Source organism: Centroberyx affinis, unplaced genomic scaffold (assembly GCF_046629955.1).
Source record: "Centroberyx affinis isolate AG114_WGS23_722 - 3 ecotype Tasmania unplaced genomic scaffold, CSIRO-AGI_Caff_v1 ptg001765l_1, whole genome shotgun sequence".
NCBI classification, from domain to species: Eukaryota; Metazoa; Chordata; class Actinopteri; order Beryciformes; family Berycidae; genus Centroberyx; species Centroberyx affinis.
In genome coordinates, this window is record NW_027280162.1 from 79,930 (window position 1) to 106,519 (window position 26,590).

General features: G+C 42.1%; 2 protein-coding genes across 3 annotated transcripts; both read left to right on the plus strand.

Moving 5' to 3' along the window:
* Positions 1 to 49: 49 nt before the first annotated feature.
* fbln5 (fibulin 5) lies at positions 50 to 12,686 on the plus strand. Of its 2 annotated transcripts, XM_071529102.1 has the most exons (11): positions 50 to 392; positions 584 to 638; positions 1,064 to 1,112; positions 1,357 to 1,638; positions 6,378 to 6,500; positions 7,168 to 7,284; positions 7,686 to 7,802; positions 8,575 to 8,697; positions 9,207 to 9,333; positions 9,944 to 10,139; positions 11,728 to 12,686. In XM_071529102.1, the coding sequence occupies exons 1-11, from the start codon at positions 349 to 351 to the stop codon at positions 11,887 to 11,889; spliced, it is 1,395 nt and encodes a 464-aa protein (XP_071385203.1). In that variant the 5' UTR covers positions 50 to 348; the 3' UTR covers positions 11,890 to 12,686. The 2 variants fall into 2 exon arrangements, with proteins under 2 accessions (XP_071385203.1, XP_071385204.1); XM_071529103.1 differs by lacking the exon at positions 50 to 392 and having other exon boundaries at positions 994 to 1,112.
* A 278-nt stretch (positions 12,687 to 12,964) lies between these two features.
* LOC139652140 (tandem C2 domains nuclear protein) lies at positions 12,965 to 25,187 on the plus strand. The gene is made up of 12 exons (XM_071529107.1): positions 12,965 to 13,096; positions 13,432 to 13,503; positions 13,601 to 13,804; positions 14,749 to 14,919; positions 15,879 to 15,955; positions 17,319 to 17,388; positions 18,597 to 18,697; positions 19,356 to 19,472; positions 20,342 to 20,533; positions 22,923 to 23,037; positions 23,207 to 23,406; positions 24,173 to 25,187. Exons 1-12 carry the CDS (start codon positions 13,093 to 13,095, stop codon positions 24,281 to 24,283), a joined length of 1,434 nt encoding a protein of 477 aa, XP_071385208.1. The 5' UTR covers positions 12,965 to 13,092; the 3' UTR covers positions 24,284 to 25,187.
* Positions 25,188 to 26,590: the final 1,403 nt, after the last annotated feature.

The window sequence follows — 26,590 nt, forward strand, 5'->3', positions numbered from 1 at the left end:
GCTGTCTGTGCGCCCGGACTGAGGGGGCTGGCTCTCCCTGATTGAATCCAGCTGTTGTGAAAGTGCTCGGAGGGGGCCCGTCAATTTGCATTGCTAAATAATCTGTAGAGCCGACAGAGTGCGGAAGAAATAGAACAGTCCATTTTGAAAAGGCATTCCTTCAACACTTGGTCAATGTACCGAAGCTTCAGCTCGACCAGACAGCGGTTAATGAAAACCTGGTGTCGGCTTTCGCGTAAAGGCGCATAGTTGGGGGTGGTGAGACCCTGGTAGTGGCGAGGGGATTAGGGAGAATTTACGGGTCGTCTGAATCTTTCCTTTGAGAGATTTCAATAGAAACTATAAACCATGCTTTCTGCAGTACGTGGCTTGAGCTTTTGGACTTCTGCAAGGTTAGTAAGCTACATCGTGAGGATTTTTTTAAAATCTGACTTTACCTTTGCATAGCGGACTAAGTCGAGTTGTTTTGCTTGAGTTATGGGTTTGAATGAATATGTAACGGGATACTGGCACTACGTTGCTGGTTTTTCAACGAGGCTGTCCACGAGAAGAGTTTAAAAAAGTTGAAATTCCCTCTTTGCAGGATGTTGGCAGCTGTGGTATTTGCTCTGCTTTGTATCCAGCCTGGACATGGTCAGGTAAGAGAACCCCTTCCTTCATGCGCTTTGACACTCAGTTTGCATGGATTTCATTCATTCACATATTATAGCCATAGAGTGCTGAAGGAGACTAAGATCCTGTTCATATTCTGCAAAGGTCCATTTATAGTTGTGCCATCCTGATCCAGCTTTTTATGCTTTTTAATGTATTTGACGACTTTAAGGACATAATAAAACATAAATGAAATCACTGAAGATGTCACACTGAAAGCTAAAAAAGTCAGTCATCATGTAAAGATGGCAAGGCACGTTAGGCAGAATACTAAAATAGTAAGTGTGTGAGGTTGCATCCAAAGTCAAGCAGTATCATAATGCATTTTCAACATGTTACCAGTGAATTTTGGTCACAAGGGCAAACTGTCCAAGAGCCACCACACTGAACCAGACTCTTGGTCTCTCCCCAGACCTGCACAGAGGGGTTTGCCTATGACCGCAGAGCAAGGCAGTGTATAGGTAAGTGACTCGACTTGCACTTGTCTTATATTTTGAACAGTTTGGGCGTGCCACTAACAGTCTTATCCAGAGTAAAAACACAGTGTGCAGTAGAATAAGCTTAAATTCCTATACCATCACCCAGCAGTGAGGAGTGCAAGCATCGCCTCCACAGTGACCAGACAGTAGACCCAAAAAGCAGATGTAACAAATGTTGTGAATGCAGAAGTGTCCTTATCAGTGCCCCCCCCTCTTCACACCCCAGATGTGGATGAGTGCCGCACTCTGCCAGATGCTTGCCGGGGGGACATGCGCTGTGTCAACCAGAACGGCGGCTACCTGTGCATCCCAAGAGGCTTATACAGCCAGCCGTACCGACCGGAGACCCCGGTGCTTCCCGACCCGGCTTACCCAGACTCGTCGGTGGGGTTTGCGGACACCTTCCGCCCCCCGCCTCCAGGACCCGTGGAGCCCAGCTACCCCATAGTGAGAAGCACTGCACCCTGCATCCTTGGATATACTCTTGCAGACGATGGTACCTGTAACGGTGAGTCGGTTTTAACCTCCTCAGAGCACCATGTGGGTGGGGTTTAACGCATCAGGACAGTTCAGATAGTGATAAACTGTCAATCAGTCATTACCAGAGGTGTGACCAAGTCAACTTTGCTCATGTCCCGGGTCAGTCTCAAGTGTTGAGGCACAAGTCTCAAGTCAGGTCTCAAGTCTAAATGTAGAACAGCAAGTCAAGTCAGAACGAATCAAGAGTCCAGTATCAATGTATTATCTTAAAGAAAACGAAATATCCAGGACTTTTCAATGGAATACTGTTTTATAATAGGATAAAAACTTGGTAAGTGCATCATGAGTTTGAGTTTCAAATTCAATAAATTCAATCGATCCATAGAAATTCAGAAAACAGAATTTAAATTCAGTCGTCTGGTGGAACAAATCTCATCACTTTCAATCTAAGTCATTTACACAAACTCAAGATCTTTTGTCAAGACTTAAGAAACCTTTTCAAGTCATCAAAGTCAAATCCCAAGTCACCAGAACCCAAGTCAAGTCTCAGGTATTCTCTTCATGCATGCGAGTCCAAGTCATGTGACTCGAGTCCCCACCTCTGGTCATAAGTTAGTCCTATGTGACAAACCCCACCCATCTGCTCCTCCAGCCAAAATGTCAAGTTGTTTGCAAATACAACTTGAGCCAAGTCTGCTGCTCTTATTCATCAAATGTCGCAAGAGAGTGCTGGTCCTTGTTCTTTGTTGTGTGGTTATCTCTAACCGAACAACTGTGCTTGGTTATTTACAGTGGTTCAGCATGCACTCACATTCATCACAGACAGGGAATGTAGACAGTGATCCTGAAGTAAGTTTGCTATTTCTGCGGCGGCGGTGGGCGAGTGGGTTTGGATGAGAGTCAAACTGGCCGGCTGGAGTCTCTTTTCCAACGGTGGTTTCTAAGTCAATTTTCAGTCTCAATGGCTCCCTGGAATACCAGGCGTATTGTTGACCACTGGCTGCCCCTCCACCCGCTTTTTGTGTTAATTCCTGCCATTCATAACAGGTTGACATATTATGACAGATTTAGTACAGTGTTGAGAGTCTAATAGAACCATAATGCCATTCAAAGCCCTACAGACATCACATGGTTAGGAAATCATTACTGTTAACTACTGCAAGACAGATCCATGTAAAGTCCACAGGGAGACGGTGTCTGTTTTCTACTGCAGTCTATTACAAATCCCAGCCTCTCTACTGAATCTCTATAATGACTCTGGCTGAAAGCTGTGTATGTTTCAGACAGACAGTCCCGCCTCCTCCTGTTGTTTTTCAGATATTCCAGTGAAACTAGATGATATGAGAGAGAAGCCAGAAATGAAACCTATGTAATTACAGCAGATAAATGAACTCCAGGCAAATAGATTAATCCATTAGATCGCAAAGGCAGCTGGTGTAAGTTTTTGGACATGTGAGAGTGTAAGCGGACTGCCTGACTTTACCCAGCAGGGGAAAGGAGGGCTTTCAACTCCTCATTGCGAGGAAAAATCAACTATTTGATTGACTCTGTTGGATTTCACAATAGTAAGAGATCCCAGCTCTCAGATAAACACCAAGTGTCTGATGTTCTTCCCAGCTGTCTTAGATACACGCTGGACATCTTAACGTAATTATCCCAGTGGGTCCAGCAGGGACAAGCTGTTGAAAATGGACTCCTGAAAGTCCATTGGGGTATTTTTTCTGTCATTCTGGATAAATCACCCGTGGACCCTGTAATGAGCGGAAAATGTACACATATTCTCCCGCGAAAAAACAGTGTGTTTAGCTCATGCACAAATACGGACTGTTTCTCTTTGTAGGGGAGGCGGCCTGTCAGGGAATCGGCTCTCAACCTTGTTTGGGTAAACTACAAAATCAAAGCGCCAAAGATGAGGTCATTTGTTGCCAAATCTATGCCGAGCTGGGCTTGTAGAACAGACATTCCTCTGTGGGGGCTAATCGAGTCTTCGCACCCCTGAAGGTTGGCATGTGTGTGCGTGTTTGTGTGTATGTGTGTATGTAGTGATGTAATGGGTTGTTGATTGATGCTGCTATGGGGCAGAAACTTAGCAGACTGTGACTTCCTGTCTCAACCTGCAACAAACATGGCTTTGTGTTGAAGTTAGCACCGCTACTTTATCAATGTCACTAATGGCACCGGTCTGGGAGAACAATACAACAAATTAGCGGTTCATGTATTTATGTTTTACAAGGACAGACAGAACCACAGTGGCATTTTGTAAGCAGCTTCCCATCATGATGAATCATAGTGTTAACCTCATATATACGGATTTTTGATACCCAGCCTTGAAGCAGCTAGTACTACATGGGAGTTTCCTTTGACCTTGCACACTTTTGTAGTATTGGACTCAAACCAGGAATCAAACCAGCAACCTATTGACTACAAGGTCATCTCACCAACCAGCTTGCTGCCTGGAGTCTCATGAGTCAAGTGATACCTCTCAAGCTATGACGCATTGTTCTGTTTCTCATGTTCAGCTGGCCTGGTAACTCACATTTTAGTGATCTTCATGTTTTCACTTTCACATTTGAAGGATTACATGCTCCTCTGTGGGTCAAGAAAACTTTCCATCCTCTTGGGCTTATGAAAAACCCGTCGGATAAACTAAAAAATGCATGTCAATCGGAAAACAAGGCTGTTGACATTCAGGAGGGTTTCCCCCAACAGCGTTTCAGGATGGATGATGAACATCTTAGACGTGTTTATCTAAGTCCTAGTCTTGTCTCATTTAATTTCACTGGGTGTATTTTGAATGAATGTGTGTACAAATGTGGAGTGTCAAAATGCTTCAACAGTTCAAGCTTTCTCCGTTTTCTTACGTTGGACAGAAATTGGGCCGTTTCAAACAAAGCCCGTCTCACACGTCTTCTCTGAAGTTGATCAAAATTGTCAGAGTTAACCCCCGGGGCCCGTGGGCAGCTCATGAAACAGTCTATATATGGAGCTGAACTGAAACGCCCCCGCAGTGTGTGTGTGTGTGTGTGTGTGTGTGTGTGTGTGTTACAGATCAGACTCTCTGGGGTCGCGGTAGGCCTACACATGGGATGCAGATGATCCAACTACCATACAGAGAGGTTTTAGCTGGTAACTGCATGCAGGTGCCGGGGCCGGGGCCGTGCATGTTGCCCTTGGCGAGCGGCCGAGCGCTCCAGGCCCCTCCCCCCTCCTCCTTCCCTCCCCCTCCCTCCCGCCCCCTCCCGCCCCCATGGAGGGCCAGCGGACCAACTTGGCACAAAGGGCAGCAGACCCACTGACAGACGTTATCGCTTATCATAGCTGCCTGTTCAAACAAAAATCCTCGCTGGGCTTCAGGCTCTCACCCACTTCTCCCACCGTTTCTCTACAAGATTGGTGACTTCATTGTCTGAGAAGTATAAACAAGAGATTGGAATTTTTGATTTGTCATATCCTCATAAGGAAATGTGGCTATTGTGGGGCGCTGTGTGAGCCGCTCCAGGGGCGTCGATGGAATTTAACCCCGATTGTAATCTCTAATCTCCAGTAATAACAAGTGTAAATTGATGCTGTATTGAAATGCTAACTGTAATGTTACGCGTATTCAAGCTGGGGGTGCTAAAGAGAGAGAGATAGAGAGAAAGGCTTTTGATATGAAAGAGGGCGGTTCAAATCCTCGGACCAGCTGAGAAAATGAGTGAATGAGTAACACTCATTTCATCTCTCAACAGCTACAGTCTAGTCGATGTGCCCTTGAGCAAGGCATTTAACCCTCAACTACTCCAGTGCAGCTGCTCAGTGGCCAACAGTGGAAGACTGTGTAGTTTCCCTGGATTAAGATTAATTAAAGGACTTTATTAACTGCCAAACTGAAAGAGAATAAACATGCATACCATACAATGTGATCACTTTGGAAATGAGAAGGGTATTACACAGCTGTGGGAAAAGTTTTCAGAGTTTATATAAATTAATTTGAGATGGTATTGTAATTTGCAGCCTAGTGGTTAGAGAGGCAGTCCTGTACCCAGAATGCCACAGGTTCGATGCCACATGATGCCTGACTCTAGCAAACGGCTGCAGCGGTGCTGTTCTGTAGCTGACCTCTGGCCTCCCTGTGGATGAATTTCTCCTCTCGGGGATCAATAGAGCATCACAAAAAAATCTAGTGACAGGGGTCTTGGTTTAGTGGTCTAAGGCATGTACCATGTAACTACAACATCCTGGGTCTGAATGTGCTCCAGGACCTTTGTCTCATGTCATCCCTCACTCTCTCTCTCGTCTTTCCTGTCTCTCTCCACTTTCAACTCTCTAATAGGTCAAAAAATGCCCCAAAAAATCGAAATAATCTACACTACCAGTCAAAAGTTTGGACCCACCTGATTGAATGTTCTATGTTTTTCATTCTCTTAAAGCAATTTTGATCTAAAGGCTTCTGCTTAAATGCTTGAAATGTGTTTCTTAGACAAATCTAAATAGTGAAGTTGATGCCTATGTATGAATTTCTTTCCAAAGCCTTTTGCTTTTCCATCAAGGCAAAGGACGGCTACTTTAAATAATCTAAAATATAAGATAGTTTTGATTTGTTTAACGCTTTTTTGGTTGCTGCATAATTCCATTTGTGTTATTTCATAGTTTTGATGTCTTTACTATTATTGTAAAATGTGAAAAACAGTAAAAGTAAAGAGAAATATGGTGTGTCCAGACTTGACTGGTAGTGTATCTATTGACAGTAACATCTCTACTCTCCACCCCTCTTTCTCCCTGTTCCAGACATTGATGAATGCACGACAAACTCTCACCAGTGTAACCCCACCCAGGTCTGCATCAACACAGCAGGTGGCTACACCTGCTCCTGCACTGAGGGATACTGGCTGGTTGGTGGACAGTGCCAGGGTAAGTGCTGCGTGGTACACAACTTACAGGTGCTGTGTGTTGCATTTTGAAACATCAATATATCATTGATACCTTGGTATAATTACTGTAAACAAATGAGACCATGGTCGAGACGATTGGTCGCCTCTATTTCACGCTAGTGCTAGTGTCTCTCAAAATGAAGACCCCATTTCCCATAAGCCCGGTTGCTTAATGTCCCAATGAGGATCTTTCTACTTATTCCATGTCTCCCTCTCTGGTGTCTTTTGCTTTACTGAAGAGGATAAACATGTTGGAAGTGGAATTTTTCCATCAGCCTTTCATTCCTTCCATCATCTGCTGTTGCCAGAAACTCTGAAAGCTTTAACTCTGTTTGCTCTGGAAGAACAGTGCCCTCTTCCTGTTTTGTGCCATAAAGCAATCCAGCAGATTTCCTGCTAAATCTGACCAGGTTTCACACAATGTAAAATGCAGAGTAGAGGCCGCTAGAGGCTGACAATCTTCTCGGTGATGGACTTGTTTAACAGTAATATATTGTACTAATGTCACGAAATGAACGTGGTAATGATTTATTGATGTTCAATTGCACCTTCAAGTAGCACCTTCATGAAACACATTACATTCCCATGAGTGCAGTCTATACTGTAGGTCATGGTCATAACCAGTTTGTCTCTCTCTCTTTGACCAGATATTGACGAATGTCGCTATGGTTACTGCCAACAGCTGTGTGCCAACGTTCCCGGCTCTTATTCCTGCTCCTGTAACCCCGGCTTCATCCTCAACCCGGACAGCAGGACCTGTCAAGGTACACACACACACACACACACACACACACACACACACACACACACACACAAGGCTGGGCACATCTATTAAGTATAGCGTACACAGACTGGCATACACATACATGTATACTGTACACACACATGCTCTCACACACACTTACAGTCTCACCAGCACACACATTTACAAAGACACACACACACACACACACACACATCAATACATACAGACACACACACATAGGCAGAATTAACAAGCTGTGCACAGAAACAATCAGGTGCACACATACACACAGATACACATGTATAGTAGATCAATGCACAGTCATAGTCACAAACAAACAAACACACACACACACACACACACACACACACACACTCGTTGTAGTCCTGTTTTAACGCCAGCCCATCCTTTCTTCTCCAGATGTGGACGAGTGTGAGGATGAACCCTGCAGTCACGGCTGCTTCAACACTTACGGCTCCTTCATGTGTAACTGTGACGAGGGATTCGAACTCGCGTCCGACGGCACTTCTTGCATCGGTGAGGAGGAATTATGTTTTGTGTTTTGATCTCATTAATTGTGGTGTTGTCTAAGAGATAATTGTGTTTTGTGCTACAGCAATCAGTGGTCTCAGCTCTGACAGAGTGAGACAAATTTGGATCTCTAAAATCATGTCCTTGAAATGTAAGATTCAATCTGCTTGAGTAGTTTTGATATATTTGGCGGTAAAGTTTCTACATCCAATGGGGTAAAACTGATATAAATGTTTTAATTTGCATTTTTTACCCACTTACAAAAATGTTTTTAAAAACTTTAGCCACTTGTAAAGACCTGTAGTAACTGATAATGTAATTATTATGTTATAAGGGCTCTGACCTTTTATAAGGGGTAACTTTTTTTTAAATCAATCAATCAAAATCTGAAGATATTATTACTTTACCCAACAATTCCTTATATTAAAATGTTTATTACATTTTCACTTAGAAGGATATTTTATTAGATGTTGCACAATAATTACATTGTAAGGGGTGTAACTTTGTTAAAAATATTGCAATATCTAAAGATTTTATTATATTGTGCAGCAATTTATTATTTCACAGGTTTTATTACATTATCTACCCATTTAGGGAGACACTTTCATTACACTTTGACCAATTATTACATTTTCCAGCAGTCATTACATTTTCAGTTGCTACTGGACCAGTGTGTGTATATCCAGTGTAGTTCAGTTACACCGTTTCTAAAGAAATTAGACCATTGGGTTTTACATCCCACATGTGATGAGCATTAATTCTGTTTTTTTTCCTGTAGACTTGGATGAGTGCGGCTTCTCTGAGTTTTTGTGTCAGCACAGATGTGTGAACACGCCAGGCTCTTTCTCCTGTGTCTGTCCGCCTGGATACTATGTATATGAGGACGGCAGGAGTTGTGAAGGTAAATGTTCTGGACGAAAGCAAACAAAGCCTCTCTGTTGCCACCTCACAGCTCTCCCACAGTGATTGAATTCTGTTGAGTAAAAGCAAAAATTCAGCTACACTTGAAAGGCAGTGACACAGAGGGCAAATCTTTGGGCAACTCTGATGGGTAACATTGCCCAAGATGTTGCCTTGTTGCCTTAATCACATAGGAGTATCTTGTTACATGAATATAATGTTGATCCTGTCTCACTTTTTCCATGTTGCTGGCAGCATTGCCCAAATAACTGCCAGCCTCAATTAATTACTCAGCTACTTTACTGAAGCAGTGTCAACATTTTGAGTGTTGTTCTCCTTATTTTTAATGTAATGCTGAATAGTTTTGCTCAGTATTTCTCAAATTAGTCTGTCATTTTTATTAACCATGTTGTTGATGCTTTTGTTGATGTTGTTTCTCTGATGATGATGATGATGATGATGATGATGTTTTAACTGACTTTGGTTGTTGTTGTGTGTTTGATTTTGAAGATATCAATGAATGTGACACTGGTAACAACACCTGTACAACAGCACAAGTATGTTTCAATTTCCAGGGAGGCTATACATGCCTGGATCCTTTACAATGTGACCCTCCTTACATTGAACTCAGTGACAAGTGAGTATTCTCACTCCTTTTCTGGCTAATTCTCACTGTTTCTCACTGTTTTTCCTCCTCTGGGACCAAGAGCAGTAACCAAGGAGGGGACAACAGTCGATTCATTCATTACGTAATTCTTTGCGTTTATTCAGAGGGTGTCGTCTACATGGGACCAGAGTTGTAGCCAGCATGAGTCAACTAGCCCGGAAAACTAACATAAAAGTGTAAAATCTCTGACATAATATTAAGTGAATATCACCTAGCTAGTTGACTGCACAGTAGTCTTTCTATTTCACTACTATTTGGATAGCTGAAGTGGTGCAAAAACATTTGCAGCCTCTATGACACTTGATTTCTCATCTGCTTGCATTCATTTTCAAATGTTAATCTTATATCAGCGCATTACAGTGATCCCATGAACTTGTTTGCATTTGAAAGCATCTGCAACTGTGATGCTGCATGACTCCTCCTCGGTTACTGCTCCTAGCTCTAGGGCACAGCATATTATTTCATGTTGATGCATATCCATTGTACTGCCTTCCATAAAACCAAGTTATTATGTTTCGTCGTAGTTTTGTCCATTCATATTTTCCAAAGCCTAACAGACGTCTTTGTCCCTCCTGTCTAGTCAGTGCATGTGTTCAGCTGAGAACCCTGCCTGCAGGGACAAGCCCTTCACCATCCTGTACCGACACATGGACTTGTCCTCGGGGCGCACCGTGCCTGCAGACATCTTCCAGATGCAGGCCACCACGCGGTACCCCGGGGCCTTCTACATCTTCCAGATAAAGTCGGGCAATGACGGGCGAGAGTTTTACATGAGGGTGAGTGCTTCAGAGATGAATGAGAGACACAAACTTTCACAAACGTTTTGACATAAAGGGCTAAGGAAAACATGTAAAATGGATTGTTGTAAGTGATCAGACATTGATTATAAACAAATGCCGCAAGCGGGCATTAACTCCTTAAAGTAATTATCCATGACATTTTAATCTAAATAAATGTTCACTTTGCTTCTGTCTATCATCAATTGATATAACACAATCATGATCCAGCCTATACCCAGTTCATGAAAGCTTTAACATTTGCTGTTCTGAACACGGTGTCTGGTAGGTTGTTCCTTGGCAAAATCCTCTGTTGCACAGAAAGTGATGCCTTTTACATTTCCAGCAACAACAGCTTGTTTGTAATAAATAGAAGAAGAACTGGGTAGTTAGCATGAGCAGCGACAGCCACCATGGCTGAACAGACAAAGAAAAGAGAAACTCAAACTTCATCAACAGAAAATCCACGACGTCACTGGACACACTGTTTGATTGACAGGTGATCTCTGGGAAGTGCAGTGCAGAAACACCACAGTGATGAGCGCTTAGCAACAAAGACGTCAACACAATCAAAAAACAGTTAAGTCTAATGTGTTAACATGCTTTGTAGTAAGCAAGTTATGTCAGAATCACTCCACAGATACGATTAAATTGCATCAGCATAGACCAAACAGAATCCCACTCACCATATCACTCTCTGGAGCCTAAATTAATTTTGGCACACATGCCCGTCCTTGGCCAGCCCTGCTTTAAATAATTTTGTGTCTCCAATTTTCTTCCTAATCCATCACCACAGAGTAGTAAAACCCTTAAAGTGGGATAGCTTGGTGTTTAGAGACTCAGTCGTTCCAATTTAAAGTCACAGGTTTGATTCCCGACGTCAGTTAGTGTACATCCTTGACAAAATGTCACTGAGCAAGATACTGAACCTCTGTCTTCTCTGTGTGAGTCTCAAAATGTCACACCTGTGCATCGACCTCTTACAAACTAATATGTGTGTGTTTAAGAGGCATATTCAGGAAATATACTGTTGTAATTCAGCAATGAAGCACTCCTAAGTCAAGTTTTAAGCTGGATCACTGTGGAGAGCAGTGCAGCAGGTGACTTGACTCTTATGCAGCGCAGTATGCAGCATGAACGGCCAGCAGATGGAGCAATAAGTGTGTGACTGGGTGATGAGTTGCATAAGTTGTTCAATACAGGCAGCAGAGACTCTGTTTACCAGAGTTTCAGTGTGGTGTGTGTCTGTCAGGTCAGGGTATGAACAACAAAACTAATTCAAACTGTGATGAAATGAATACATGAGATTTTAAAATATCTGTATGAATTAACTTCTATTACTCCTGTCTACACAAGCTGTGTTGATCTCAGTGTGTCTTTTCCTCCAGATACATTATGGAAAACACATGAACTTTCCCTGACTTTGTGCTTGTACTAGTTTCAGATAGGATATAATTGGCTTGGGGTTTCTTTTTTTTTTTCCTTCCGCCGTTTGCAGTTCGCTGTCACATTCCATCATTTCCTGTATTTCGTGCCTCACATTCCTCCTCTTGTCTCTCTCTCTCTCTCTCTCTTCCTTATGTTACAGCAAACCAGCAACGTGAGCGCCACCCTCGTCCTGTCGCGGCCCATCAAGGGACCCAAGGAGGTGGTGCTGGACCTGGAGATGGTCACGGTCAACAACGTCATCAACTTCCGCGGCAGCTCCATCATCCGCCTCACGATATTTGTGTCCGAGCATCCGTTCTGAACCCGAGAGCCCCGCCGCCGTCCCGATCTCCAGCCACAAAGAATCAAGTCATCCTCAGTAAAGACGCATATCCGATAAAGACTCAGCAAAGACCAGCTGATGGGAAAGGCATCCCTGCGCCCGCACCCCCACCCTGTTTTAATGTTTTAATGGACGCTGAGCTTTTATGGCTACGAGATGGACTTTCGACACAGAGGGATATTTATGGTGTACAATTTCTGTCATCCTCTATTTAGAAAAAAATGATCCGAAAACGGCTTAAATTACCCTCACTGAAACTCACTGTCTGTGTTCATGCATCCACAATACAGTTTTGTGATCTTTTTCCCACGCTCCCCGATTGTCTGTGAATCTTCATCCCCCTCAGATAAGCTGTGAAAGTGAGCTTACAGTGTGTGAGTTAATCTGTCAAGACTTTTATGTGCCCTGAATCCAAAAGTAAGATAAGACTGTGGGTGCTATCATTTCATCAAATGGGAGCCATCTGAGCATTGTAGGCTTTTTTATGAGAAAGGAGGAGAGCCTGTTATCTATATAGAAATGTAATTGTGCATTTGCAGTGGCAATATTTGGAATGATGTACCAACCAGCCATTGACTGAATTATTGATCACAATCTCTTTAAGACCATTAAATGTATTCACCACACAACTGTCCATGATATAAGCAGGCTCTTGAGGTCAGTGATGCTTTGATTCCTGGTTATTGTTGTTTTTTTTGTTTTTTTGTTTCCATTTTCACATTCTTTTTCAATGAGAACCTGTAAGTGAGCCTGGTCAGTAAATAAAGATATACTGGACAAGACAGAAAACGTGTTGTGTTGAATGAAGAGGAGGAAATAAATGGTTGGGCGCAAAAAAACAAGAAGAGCACACCTGGTGATGATGATGATGAGAGGGGGAAAAAAACGTGCTAAAAAAAAAACAGAGATAAAGAAAGTGCGCTCATCGCTCTTCGGAGAAGGAAGCGCGCGGTGTCAATCCGGGAAAGAGAAAGAGAGAGAGAGAGAGAGAGTGTGTGTGTGTGTGTGAGAGAGAGAGAGAGAGAGAGAGAGAGAGAGAGAGCGAGAGCGCTGTAACCTAAGTAGGCTACCTGATAAACCTCCACTGCTGCGCCCGGCTGGCATTTCTTTCCACCCGGCCCGGGAGAGTGAGCTACACCGCTGGATGGACCAAGTTTTGCCTCTTATCAGTGACAACACCGCATGGGTAAGTTGTATGTAGCCTACGATTTGATTATTAGTTTGAAATATTTTTTTTTTTCCATTTTGTATTTTTTGTGTGTGTGACAACTGACCGCACATTCCTACACGCCAACCGCGCACATAATAGCCTACACGACTAATATATCAAGTTCAAGTTATATTTCAAATTGAAGTGTTTCGTTAATGATCAATACCCCTTTCATATCATGTTCTTGCCTATTTTAAAGCATTCGAGTCTTTATCCTTTCCATGCCCTACAAATTAACCAGTGGTCGTAGTGTTTTCTGTGTAATCTAACATGTATAGACGTTTCACTGCTGATCTGTTTCCCAATCACAGCAATGGAATGCTTCAAAAACTGCTGCAAGAATTTCATGAGGAAGGAGAAGGAGCGGGAGCATGAGACTCAGGGTAAACTGCCATCCTGTACATCTGCATATCACACAGCTTTGGCCGGACTTTATATTTTCTGATTGTGTGACGGCGGATTATCTCCTCTGCTTTGAAGTGTTCACAGTGAGGATGCCTCCTGCGGGGCCAGCGGCCCCAGGACGGGGTGCAGATGACGGGAGGAGGGGGGTTTCAGAGGACTACCTGTTGTCCAAGCTCCCCCCGGACGGGAGAGAGGTGCCGTTTGTCCTGCCGACCTTCAAGCCGTCCTACATCCAGCCCAGAGGCCCGCGATACCCCAACTTCCAGTCTGGGCTGCAGAGTATGTACAACAACATGGGGGATGGATGCAGTGTGACTTTTGGGGGTCTGTTGGGATTAATGAATTATCAGTTAATACAGAAACTGACCACACCTTGTGCTGTTAAACTGTGGTGAGCACCTTTTGGTTTGTTTTCTGCAACAATTGGCAACAATATCTGTAACAGTTTGCTTTCAATTTCACCAGATCAGATAGTGAATTTTCTTTTAAACCCAAAATATAGGAAACCTTTATCCATTCTATGGTTTTCATCTGTAAATCCATATAGTATAACAGGTGATCTCTGGGAAATGCAGTTTCAGAAACACCACAGTGATGAGCGCTTAGCACCAAAGATGTCACCTAAAATCAACAACTAAACATTTTGTCCCCTATGAATGATCAAATAACGCAGGCAGCCCTTTGGCCAATCAGAAACCAGGTCCCTCTAAGTTTCATCAAAATTGGACCCATCGAGCCAATCAGTGTAATTTTTTCAAACGCCAGAACACAGAGCCAAAATGAATCGTCCCTCCAAGTTTTGTCAAAATTGCCCCATTTGTGTCTGAGATATCGCTTTTGAGTTAAAATTTTGACTTTTAATTATAGCACCCCCTTTAGGCCAATCAGTGTGTAGCTGAGTAGCAAGTTTTGTGTCAGACTTACAGTGTAGGAGTTACTGCCTTCAGATCAGATTTCCCTCTAATTATAACGCCCCCATCAGGCCAGTCAGTGTAACTTTTGTATATGCCAGAACACTGTGCCACAATTTATCATTGTTTCAAGTTTTGTCAAAATCAGACCAGTGGTGTCTGAGATATCACCTTAAATTTCATTGCACAGGGGGACAGTTAATGAGAATGAATGCTTCTGAATGAATCACTGTTGTCAGTTTTCATGCTGAAATAAACAACTGGGACAAACTGAAGTTGAACTGACCCCCCAGTCCTGCTGTCGGTCCTCAGGTTCAGCCAGGACCACGTACGCAGAGAGGAAGGCCGAGCTGTCGGGAACCAATCACATCGTCTACAATCCTGAGTCCAGCTTCCATCAGGGTCACATGGCCCAGTACGTTTCCCCCGGCTCGGCCCGCCGCGACACGCTCAAGAACCGGACCTCCAGCCCCCAAGGCCCAGGTAGCCAAGACCATCACTTCACTTCAACATCTCACATTCATGCTTCTCAAATCACTGGGTTGTGTAATTTGAATCAGAATTACTTTAATGGCCGAGTACAAAAACAAAAAGCACAGAAATTTATTTTGGTGACAATCGGTGCAGAGATATTCAGGATTGGGTAGTAAAGGAATTCTGTGTTACGTATGCTGAATATGAAAAAATTGAACTGTATTCCACTAAGTTACCTAAAAAATAGTGTATTCTGATTATAGATACTTGTGAAAATTTTGAGGATTACTTCTGGGAATACTGGAAGTGGAAAACTCAGCAGGCCATTTAAATAAAAACAGAAAAAAAAGGAAAGTTTGTGTTTGTATGCAAACCTGAAAGACATTTCCGGAGCTTATCCACTTTTTCTTATCTGTACCTTTATACTCTGAAAGTAATCAGAATACAGTACTGTACAGTACATTACATTATAGATTACAGATTTGATGAGGTAACTAATAACTGTAATGGAATACATCTTTGAGGTAATGTTTTTAAAGTAATGTTGACAACTTCATGTAACATAACAGCGGCCAAATCCGGACACACACACTGAGGCAGTTTCTTGTTTTTTTCCATTTTCCGAATGGAAGGTTTCCTGCCAAAAGGAAAGGGTGTGAAATCATATGTTTGAGAAGCTAAATATGAAATTTCATGTGAAAGAATGTCTGTCTGGATTTGGCCGCTGATACATACAGTACATGTTAAATGCATTCAGCATTATATAACTTCTACAGCAGTTTAACATTTAGGCCAGATGTATGCGCTTTTGAGCAGTGTCGCGTACAGTACGGCTGTTGTAAATGTTTTGTATGTATATCTGAATTCAGAACAGCTTTCTACAGAGTTTAATTACATAATTTTGAATCCACACAACACAACAAATCACGTGTAATCATCATGTGTAACGACGACTGGCTTGCCTCTAGGATGTGATCTGAAACCTGGCAGCCAAAGGCTGAGCAGCTCCATGTTTGATCTGACCAGCCCACAGAGCCACATGCAGGTGAGACTGTTCTCTATCTAATCTGCATTCACACAGCGTTTCTCACCCTGTGTCAACCCAGCCTAAATATAGTTTTCAAGTTCCCCCCCAGTGTCCTGAACAGCAGCAACATGGGAAACTGAAAACAAACCTTGAGAGCAAGTCGTGGGTTTAAGGGGCAAGTTGGGATTTGGGATCAGTTTATTCCTGCCTGTCGACACAGGAACAGCTCATTTTGATTGGGATTGGTGGAGATAATCATCACTTTTATAGGATGAGCCTTTTTCAAAGGAGTTTTGAAATTGAATAGATACTCGTCATTTAAACTACATGACAGTAACTCTTTAGTAATTTTGTTACTTTTGAAAGGATGGCAGGTAACTTAAGTCTTTAACTGACAAAAAGCAAAAAGACAAAACATTTTTACAGACTTGATCCTCTATGAATAAAAGATATGAATGATGGACTTTAGATTCTTTCCAAAATGGATATAAAGTATTTTAGAAGTTAACTCCTCAGTTTGAAAGTGATGATGAGATCACTGGAGATTAGATGGGTTTTAAGCTTTACCAACAGCTATCCAAGTTAGTGTGTGTGCCGGAATTTATTTCTATTTACCATATTTGCCACGTGTCGCTCAGCTCAAGCCTCTCAGCAGCTGTGTTGATTGTCTTGGATAGAGTGTTATTTAATTAGTATTACAATGAGCAGTACAAAGAGTGAAGTCAGGGCCGTTCAGGGCGTATTTCCCTTGTTATATAAAGGATGTGGTATAGTATTTCTGCCACTAGCTCCGTGTTACTTAACATGAATATTTGACAGTCGGTTATGAGCAATCTGTCTAATGTCTCGCCCAAAACCACGATAAATCTCATTCAGAGCTCACAGTGCGATAAACCTCATAGCAACGTTAAAACAACACAGCCACAGCTTTTTTTTCCTCACTGTTTTGCATAAGCTAAACGAACACGTGTGCATTTATAGTCACATTATAAGACTGGTTAGTTGGTGCTCTTATCTTGCAACAGTATAATTAACTTAAATATTTAGATTGTCAACATTATGAGCAAACAGAAGTAAGTAGAGCGTTGGTGAAAGGCACAGGTCCTTGGCAATAGATGTATCAAATATCCCTGTGTCCCCAGAATGAACATGTGTAATGAAAAGTGCCAGGTAAAGAAATAAGAGCCGGGGAGAAATGGTGTTTTTAAACAAGATAACTTAGAGGAATCTTCAGTGCGAAAAGAAAAGGGGGATTTGATTTAGATGGGAAAGGACAGGGAGAGGTGGAAGAGGTGAAGTGATTCTTGAAGGGATGCTTTAGGTTTACAGGGGAAAATAGCGACTGATGACTGTCTCTGTGTGTGTTTTGGTTCATCCGCAGCGCTTCGACTCTGTGTCCAGCGTCCAGAGCAGCACTTCCTCCATGATGGGCTCCGTTGAAAGCAGCCTCGGTAAATATATATAGTTTCAAATGTTTTTTTATTGTGAAGCATCATCTTTCCTATGTTTATACATGTTTCTTTGATGCATAAACAAACCAACAAACAATGCAAACCTCAGGCACCTAAGATACATTCATAACATAGACGTATACACAGATGCGTACAACACAGATTACAATAAAAGAAACCTCAAATAAAGATACATTCATTCAACCATAGACATCTGTCCAACAGATTTATCCCCAGCTACAAACACTTTCCCACTCTCTTTCCACTTTTGGACGAACTTTGTCTTGCAGTGTTCTATTTTTTTGGGGGAAAAAAAAGGAAAACGATTTGCCCCACATCACTCACTGTCCCTGTTCACCCCCGCCAACCCCCATGGGACTTGACTGAGTCAGATTAAGATCACTCTGGATTGTGCAACCGTGAAAGGGCAGACAGAGTAATCACTCCCAAATGTTTCTGCTGTGGTCCACCATTCAGCATCACAGATAAGCGTTCGGACATAGAGATATTTCTCCATGTCGACGGGCAGCTTTGTTATCATTGGAGATAAATGGTTTGTTTAAATGTTTAAATCAAGTTATTAAAAACAAAAGCGCAATCCAAGTTAATCTAATAGAATTGGTTACATTTTTTCAAAATCTGAATAAATCCTGGTCTTTTGCGACAAAACTGCAATTTATTTGATACTTACTATGCAATATCATGACCACAAAGCTGTTATTCATTTGCTAATACACAGGATTGGATTTAACTATCCCTTGGGCACCTGTGTAGAAACTTAGCTTGGATATTTTGCACATATTTTCCAGGGTTTGATGCGTGTGTTTGTGAATTTGGCGGAAAATTTGTTCTTGTTGAGCTTTATCTGATGGTCAAAATGGTCAGATGAACACATTTGTAATCATAAACTAAATTAAAAAGTAAAGTGGGAAAATCCAAAAGACTCAAGTGTCCAAGATTCAAATCTTAGATTAAATGTGATGCAAAAAAGGTGTAACAGCAATATTAGTCTTAATCTTCAATCAATCTCTGCAAAAGCATAAATAGTTCCGATGTTATGTTTTGGATTTTGTTTCATTTCGTTCTATACCATCGTTTTGTTGAATTACGCTGACCAGAACTAATCTCAGGCTCATACCTAATTCACATTATACCCATTACTAACTGACCCTGACCCTGCTGTAAAACTAAATTCCCGTTCGTCACAGAGTCCATCGCCCTGTCCGGGGATGAGCGAGACCTGGGGAAGGTGTGCGTCCGCCTGAGCTACCAGGAGGCCGTGGAGCAGGTGTGGATCACCCTGGTCCAGGTAAGGTTACATGCCCGGAGGAAGGGGGGAGCGCAGAGGGACAAAACGCCCCATTGTGCTCTCCTGCAGCGCTGCTCAATGGTCCCTCTGTGTGTCCGGAGTCCAGGTATCGCATCAGCTCCTCTCAATGCTCTATTAACTCTCGGCTTGGTCACTCCGGAGAAGGTTGAGAAGTTTTTTTAAGTAACAGAACTGTCCCTATGTTGAGGGCTTTCGCTAATGACTCACGTTTCTCCCCGAGGAAGAAATGCATTGCTTCAAGTGTGTATGTATTGTACAGTATAGCTGTATTTACTGTTTCATGGCCTTTGTATTCATTTTTTTTATCTCTGTGACTGCTTGAATAATCCTATTTACAGTAGAAGTTGTTCCCCTCCCCTCATTTGTTTTTTTAGTAATACGCACACACACACACACACACACACACACACATACATACACAAAAAACACACACACACACACACACACACACACGTGCATGCAATCTGTGGCCTGATATCTAAAGACTTGGACTGTCTTTGTTCTCTTGTTTTTATCGGTGTCCTTTCCGGCTCCGGAAAATCACTTTGTGACAAACCTGTTTGGTTTAAAGCGCTTTCTAACTAGGTTTGACTTGGCTTCACTTGACTAAACATCGTCTTTCCTCTTTTCTTATCAGTGCTCAGACCTAAACCTCCCTCTAGACGGCGGGGAACAGCAGAAGATTGGATTTAAAGGGATCATCACCATGCCCAAACCAATACAGTTCAAGAGCTCGATCAAGGAGTGCTGTCAGGTAACGCAGAGTATCTAAAACCTGATATGCGTTTGAAAAGCATTAGCGTTAAGACTTTAAATTTTAGATTAAAACTTGTGGTGTGGCTGTAGTTTGCCGTTAAACACCCACCTTTTAGTAGCACTGAATGAACTGTGCCTCTCCAGTGTGAGCTCAGTCTGCCTGCTGAATCCATGGAGGAAAGGTCACTCTCTCTGGCTGCTGACGCTGTTCCCTCCCCTGGGAATTTCCTTTTTGGCCTTTTCACTGTTGTTTGTTTTGGGTTTAGTGTATCAATTTAAAGCTGTATTTCAGTTTACTGGGACATTGTCACTGCTTAACACATATAGGCACAGGAGTTTATGAACTTTAACTGCTAAATGTTAAAAATGTCTTGTTGTAAGATGTTGACTAGGTTTGACTAAGCCTAGTTCAGCTCATGTACACAGTAGAAGTAGTAGAAGATCCCCTGTCATAGTTTTTCTCATTGGCTTTGTTAGAGCACTTTTATTTATTTTATGTATTTATTTAACCTTTATTTAACCAGGTGAAGTCCCATTGAGATCCAAAACTCATTTTCAAGACAGAGGCAAAAAGCAAAGTTGCAGACAGGACAGCACATATAACATACAACATCACATCAAGAAAAATAACAATAAAAAGGAGAGAGAGGGAGTTTGAAGTAAAATTTTTGATTTGAGAGAGCAATGTTGAAGCTTTATTACTGCACTTCAAAAAGCTTCATAGTTTGCATCCACTCTCAGCAGTTTCACATGGATTTATTAATACTAGAAGGAATGTGAATGTGCCACATTGAAATTTCAAAATGAGTTCAACTTCGATCATCAAGAGTTTCCTGATCTTTACTCTCTGCTCCCTCTGCTTCCCAGGATGCCGTCCTCATGGAGACCTTTGTGTTTGCGTTGCGTCTGCAGCAGCTGCGCTGCAGCGCCTTGGTGCTGCGGCTGCAGACGCACAGCCCCAGGAAACGCACCGTGGCCGAGTGCGTCCTCTCCCTGCGGCAGCTCGGCCCCCAGGAGACGGAGCACTGGCTCGACCTCAGCCCGCCGTCCAAAAACAATGTGAGTGTGCACACAGGTCCGGTCTCGGTCTGCAGTCCAGGCCTGCGGTGTTGTGCCAAAATTTGTTTCAGAATCAGAATCAGAATCAGAATCACTTTATTGGCCAAGTATATTAGCACATACAAGGAATTTAGCTTAGTGGTAGCGTGTGTGCTTTGTTAAAAGACAGAGAAGAATAAAAGACAGTAATATAAAAAAACAATATAGAAACAGTAGAAGAAAAAGATAAAATCAGAATCAAATACAGAATATAAGTATTGCACTGTAAGTATTTGCACTGTTTTGAATATTGCACTATGATGGATAAATAAATCAAAATAAATAAATAATGGCGTGTGGTAGTGATGGGGGCAGGGGAAGGTGCAGTGTGTAGTGGTGATTCCCCTCTCCGCCTCAATTTCATGCCAGGGAAGAAAATTATGAAAAAATTACAATTTCTGTGGATTATTCTCCTATCACTGGCTTTTCAAACAGTAAAACCTCCTAAAAACATTTCGCAAGCATTACAAAGAATGAAAGTAACATACCTAGTTGACATCAGGCTTGTTTGTGGCTTGTGATCTTATTATCTCAAACCACAAGCATCCGCTGATTGTACAAGGAAGTTGTCAGGCTATACATTAGTCAGCTTGTTATCCAAGATCATTTCCCTGTGTAGCTGCAAAACAACAACACACACTGAAGACACGCCACCAGGGAAACACATTTTTTTAGGGAGATACAAATGTTGGCACAACACCTCTAGACCAACAAGACCAACAACATCTCTGGACCACTTCTCTGACATATTGGACTTGTCTCTGTCTCTCTCTGCCTATTTTGACTCTGACTTGTCTCGACCACTGCTGGATGTTGACTCGAACCTTTCAAAGATACGTTTTTCTCCACCTGGTCCTCCTGCGTTTAAGGGATTATACCTGTGTATAGCATGTAATGGTCTTCAAACTTCTTCATTGATTCGCCAAAATCTGATGCATTGATTAGCTGGATATTGAAGGGTTTAGTACAGAGCTGCTGCAGACACATCTACATCTCTGTTGATCCTGAAGCATTTCTGTTACATTTGGAAAGAAATGTATAGTTTATTACCTGTTTTGGTCTTGAATAGGACTCGATTTGCTCTGGTCTCGGTCTTGACTTGGTCTCAACTCCCTTTGGACCTAGTCTTTAACTCAACTGGACCTGATCTTGGAATTTACTTGGACTTGACTAAGGTAGTCTTGACTAACAGCCCTGCTACAAGAAGTAAAATGAGAATTTTTTGCATTTGTGGAGCCTAGATTATAGCAATTTGACAACTAAGTGTAAGACAGTACCTGCTGTAGCCAAGAGGACCAAGACTAAGCTCACCCAGTCTATTTATTAAATAATCAACACAACATTTAGTGTAGGATGTTCATAGTGAATATAGTAGGCTATAGGTTGCAGCAATTAGCTGTTATTGTCTTTCTCATTGTCCTGCTGTTGTGGCCAAGAGGAAATACCTGCGGTGTGGGAATATCCCAGAGTTTCACAACTTATTCCCCTTGACCATTCCCTCTATAGACCACTGTCTTTTTTTACAACTCCTTTGTATGTCCACAGTAAATAAGAAAAAGCACAAAGCACCATGTGTAGCTCATAAAACTGTCCCCATGATGTATTGTAACCCACAGGCACGTACACTTGGCCCTAACATGGCAACACTGACACTGAAGCTGACTTCTCTGCTGTTGCATAATCACAGGAAAGAGAGAGAGAGGGGATTCGTTTTAGAGGGAAATTGGGAAACAGACGTTTATTGGGAAAAAAAGATCAAGACTGCGGATACTGGAAATGTCATGGAAAGTAGGTCAAACCTCAAACAATGTCAGAGGCAGAGAGTGGTTTGGTTGATAAATGGATGCGGGTCTGGGAAACTGGTTCTGCACTTAGGAAATCAGACAGCGAATCATCATTACGTCCTCAGAGGGGCACTTTGATTGACCGAGTGATTTTACCCATCCGGTCCACACAAAATGCTCAAATTGTCCAAAACACTGTCACTCATTCAGCAGATGCTCTCTGGACCAACACAGGCAGCAGCTGAATTTGTGAAAGTCTTACACAAGAAGGATGTTAGCAAGACATTGTAAAGAGGCATGGATGGCAATTTCAGCACAGTGTAAGAGGCATGGAACCAAGACAAAACAAGAAGGATGGATAGTATCAACACAGTATAAAGCTGACCAGTATAAAGTTTATGGACTGTATTCTGCTATCTCTATCAACAATACAGCATAAACATTAGCAGCATGAGAGATATGCTGAAGCCATGAAATGAGCTGAACTGCACTGAAGTTTTTAATAGTTTATATTTACTACGCTGTATTTAATATTCAAGAATGGATGTTTGCTTTGTCTTTTACAGGTGTGCCACTCTGAGCTGAATCTAGCCACTTGCTTTCAGCCGGTCAACGGACGCATCCAGCTCCAGGTCCTTGCAGCACAAAACCTCCCAGCATCCTCCTCTCCCCTCACCCAGGGTACGTGTCGCTGGAAACTGCCTTAATGCTAATATCAAATGTTTAACCATGTAAAGGAGAGGAAAATTAGAAGGAATACCACTTGAAGAGTAAATGTGGTCCTGTGTAGTTCGATGGCTGGAGCGTGACACTTTTTAAAAATGAAAAACCCTTTCCCTCTCTTCCTCAGCGTACTTTGTCAAGGCGGAGCTGTCCCAGTTGGGGCGGGTGGTGATGAAGAAGAAGACGCGGGCGCTGAAGGCCTCAGGGGGTCAGTGTCAGTGGACGGAGACCTTCCACTTCCTCCTGGCCGCCTTAGACCACGCCTCCACGCTGTCAATCAAACTCTACAGCCGCAGCTCTGTCAGGAGGAAACAGTGTCTCGGACAGGTGAGTGCTACGTTTTTCATCTGATGAATATCTCTACAGAGAGAAAATGTATGATTGTCCCATTAATGGAGAAAAGGAAAATATAATATATTGCCTTTTCGTTCACTCATGATCATTCATGATTTTACCTGCCATGCCTGTAATATTGAGCTACAGTATATATCCATTAAGGTTAGATCTATATATCAGTTTCCCGCTATTGGCCTTTTATTTCTGCTGATATGATGATGAGGCTCCTCCCTGACCACAGCTACATAAAAAGAGTCTGTAAAGCCTGCAATGAAAGTTTTTATGCACATTTTATTTTATTTAGGTCAGTAATGTTTTTTGTAAGTTAATTCCTTGTTTTAAAGGCGGTAATGTATCCCAGAGTTCCCCTGCCATCGACTAAGTGGAGTGGGTCACCCTGCTTTAAGGAGCTGCCAACCCACCTAGAAGAATGTCATTAGTCTGGGTTTCAATGGAGAGTTTTAGTGTCCCATGATGGTCTAAATGCTGTGTCAGAGGCTTTTCCACTACGACAAAAATAACATTCTCGGGGAAACTCTGAATACCTGTCATTTTTTGGCAGAAAAAATTGAAAAATTGAAATATATTCAAATTCTGCAGCTTCACACAAAAATATCGGCATCAGCATCAGTCGAACCCTAATATCCATACGCAAACATATCACAACAATGCCTCTTTCTTACGCTCAAGCTTTGGAGAGATGAATGCAACAACAAGTTGAGGTTTAGGAACTTCACCTTTCTGATATTCCCGGCAGGTCCAGCTGGGATTCGACAGCCCCGTCCCGGAGGCTGTGGAGCAGTGGAAGGACACGATGGCTCACCCTGAGAAAGTGGTGGCAGCGTGGCACAGACTGAGCGCATCCTAAATTACTTCTTCTTCTTCTTCTTTTCAACTTCCGAATCCACTCAGAAGCGCTGGAGTTAATGCATTTGTTGCTGCAGGTCCAGCTGTGCCTGCTTGCTTTTCCAGTTGGCTGGGCGCAGTCCTGTATGGGGGGATTGTAAAATACTGAACATGCTCTGAACGCCCCGGGAGACCAAATTTCCACGGAGACAGTTCAGACGCAGAAGTTTATATTATGATGGTAGATCGGATTTCGAACAAAATACATGTGCTGAAAGAGTTTATATGTGGTTTTTATGTAATTCAGTAGACAAAATGAAGTCGTTTTTTTTTAAGAAGTATGGTATTAACTAACAAAAATGTAGGCGTGTAGTATATAACTACTGTACTGTATATAATGTTGCATTTTGTATGTCAATTGCCTTGTGTATAACACTGCTTTTGAGTGAAAACCTTAACTGTTTTTCAGTTGAATTGAAAGTTTACATTGTTCAGTACATGCAGAGTAGATTGCATGGCCATAGATGCAATGTAAACCATTCAAACCCATTGTATACTTTAAAAAAGAAATCATGGTTATCAGTCTGTAAATACAACCCCTCTTAATTTCCTATATGGTGACTTTTGGAGAAATATGTTTATTTTTTTGTCTCTTATTTAACCCGAGGATCACATGTTACTGTACAGTACATCAGCACATAGAGTATCAAACCCTAGCTGCAGGCTTTTGATAAAAGCACTTTAATTTTTTTTTAATGTATTTAATGTATTGCTATACTGTAAGGTTAGTTTGATTAAAACTAGGTGTCTTTTGGAATGTCAAATTTATGTTTATTAAAAGAAAGAAGAGAAGAGAGTGTTAATGGAATACAAATGAAATAAAATATTGAAGTAGTAATATGTAGGTGCCCTTTGGTTTTCAATAAAATCCCCAAAAATAAGAGGACCAAAGTGTTCTACCTTATACAATAATGAAGGGATTTTTTATTTAAAGGTGAGGAATGCCTTGGTCTTTTTGTTTTTTTTGTGTCTTTGTTTGGTTTGTGGTGAGTTTGGAGTGATGGAGCGGCACAGGGAGAGAAAGCAGGTCAAGGTCTTCAGCATGTACATTACATCTGATCCAGGTCCGTCTACAGCGGCTGTTAAATAGGTCAACAGCCATAAAGCGCTGTGTCACTGTGTCTTCTTTTACTGAAGTCACGACCGACTGAAGAATCCTCCAGAAAACAGCAAGAGAATCAGAAACCACTGACCTGACTTCTTTTCTCTGGTTCATCCTGTTTTTCAATTTCAGTTTTTTATTTTTTTATTACAAAGGCAATTTATGGGGCAATCTATTTCTTCCCCAAAGACATTTGAGTATAGAAAAGAACATTTCTCTGTTTGTGTAGAAATCAAAACAACTTCCTCTTAAATGAAATGCAGCACTTTGAAAAGTTGAAGGGTTTCATTCCAAAATGTCAAATTCACCATTTGGAAAATGTGACACCTGCAATTACACAATTTTTACTGGTGTTAAAAACACAAGTTTCTATTGACTATTGTTGAAGTTGCCATACTTACAAAACAGCATCATTTTGGAGCATGTAACCATCTGTCCTATTCAAATACTGAACATTGAACATTAAGTAATATTATTTTCTAAAGAGAATATATACAATTTTGGAATGAAACCCTTCAGTCCATCATCCAAAAGTGAAATCTCTTTCTGTGTTTTACTCTGAGAACTCATAAAGTGTGGGACTGACCAGTGACTAGCTGTGTGTAACCAGCTGTGGATGTGGACACACAAACACACGCCCAGCGAACAATAAGTCTGTGGACCAAGAAAACAGAGCGCAGCGAGTGTTTGCGTGTGAAGTGTGTGTGTGACCCGGACGACAGGCCGCTCCACGTGATCCGACCTGCGTCAAGGCCCTCCGTATCCTGGGGTGCCGAATCACCGCCATCTTTGCTTTACGTAATTAATGTTTGATTTATGGTTAATGGTTAGACAAACAGAGGGCATTCCAGACACACCTTATCCAGTCACTCGACTTAACACCCGGCTCTAGGAGGGTGTTTGACTCAAGAGGGCTGCTTGAGTCCCACAAGTGGGCTCTCTCTGTAGAGATGGGTTATTGTTCTGCTGTGTGTTTAACAGATTCTGCCCTTTACATTCATTTGGCTGGTTGCCATACTGACTCTGCTACAAATGCCAGTTGTCTTATAGCCTACGACACACTCGTATGAGCAAGTTCCTTCACCTTGGAGACGCTGGAGAGTTTAAAGGAGTCCTGGAGTGCTATAGGACTCATGTTGCTGTTGTCATATGAAAACCTCGTAACTC

Bases quoted from the DNA above. Each gene is read 5' to 3' on its own strand.
- fbln5 (XM_071529102.1), top strand. From the start codon at position 349: ATGCTTTCTGCAGTACGTGGCTTGAGCTTTTGGACTTCTGCAAG. The intron at 639-1,063 runs GTAAGAGAACCC...GTCTCTCCCCAG, and splicing joins TCCAGCCTGGACATGGTCAG to ACCTGCACAGAGGGGTTTGC. The intron at 7,285-7,685 runs GTACACACACAC...TTTCTTCTCCAG, and splicing joins GGACAGCAGGACCTGTCAAG to ATGTGGACGAGTGTGAGGAT.
- LOC139652140 (XM_071529107.1), top strand. The intron at 14,920-15,878 runs GTAGCCAAGACC...GCTTGCCTCTAG, and splicing joins CTCCAGCCCCCAAGGCCCAG to GATGTGATCTGAAACCTGGC. The intron at 18,698-19,355 runs GTAAGGTTACAT...TTTTCTTATCAG, and splicing joins TGTGGATCACCCTGGTCCAG to TGCTCAGACCTAAACCTCCC.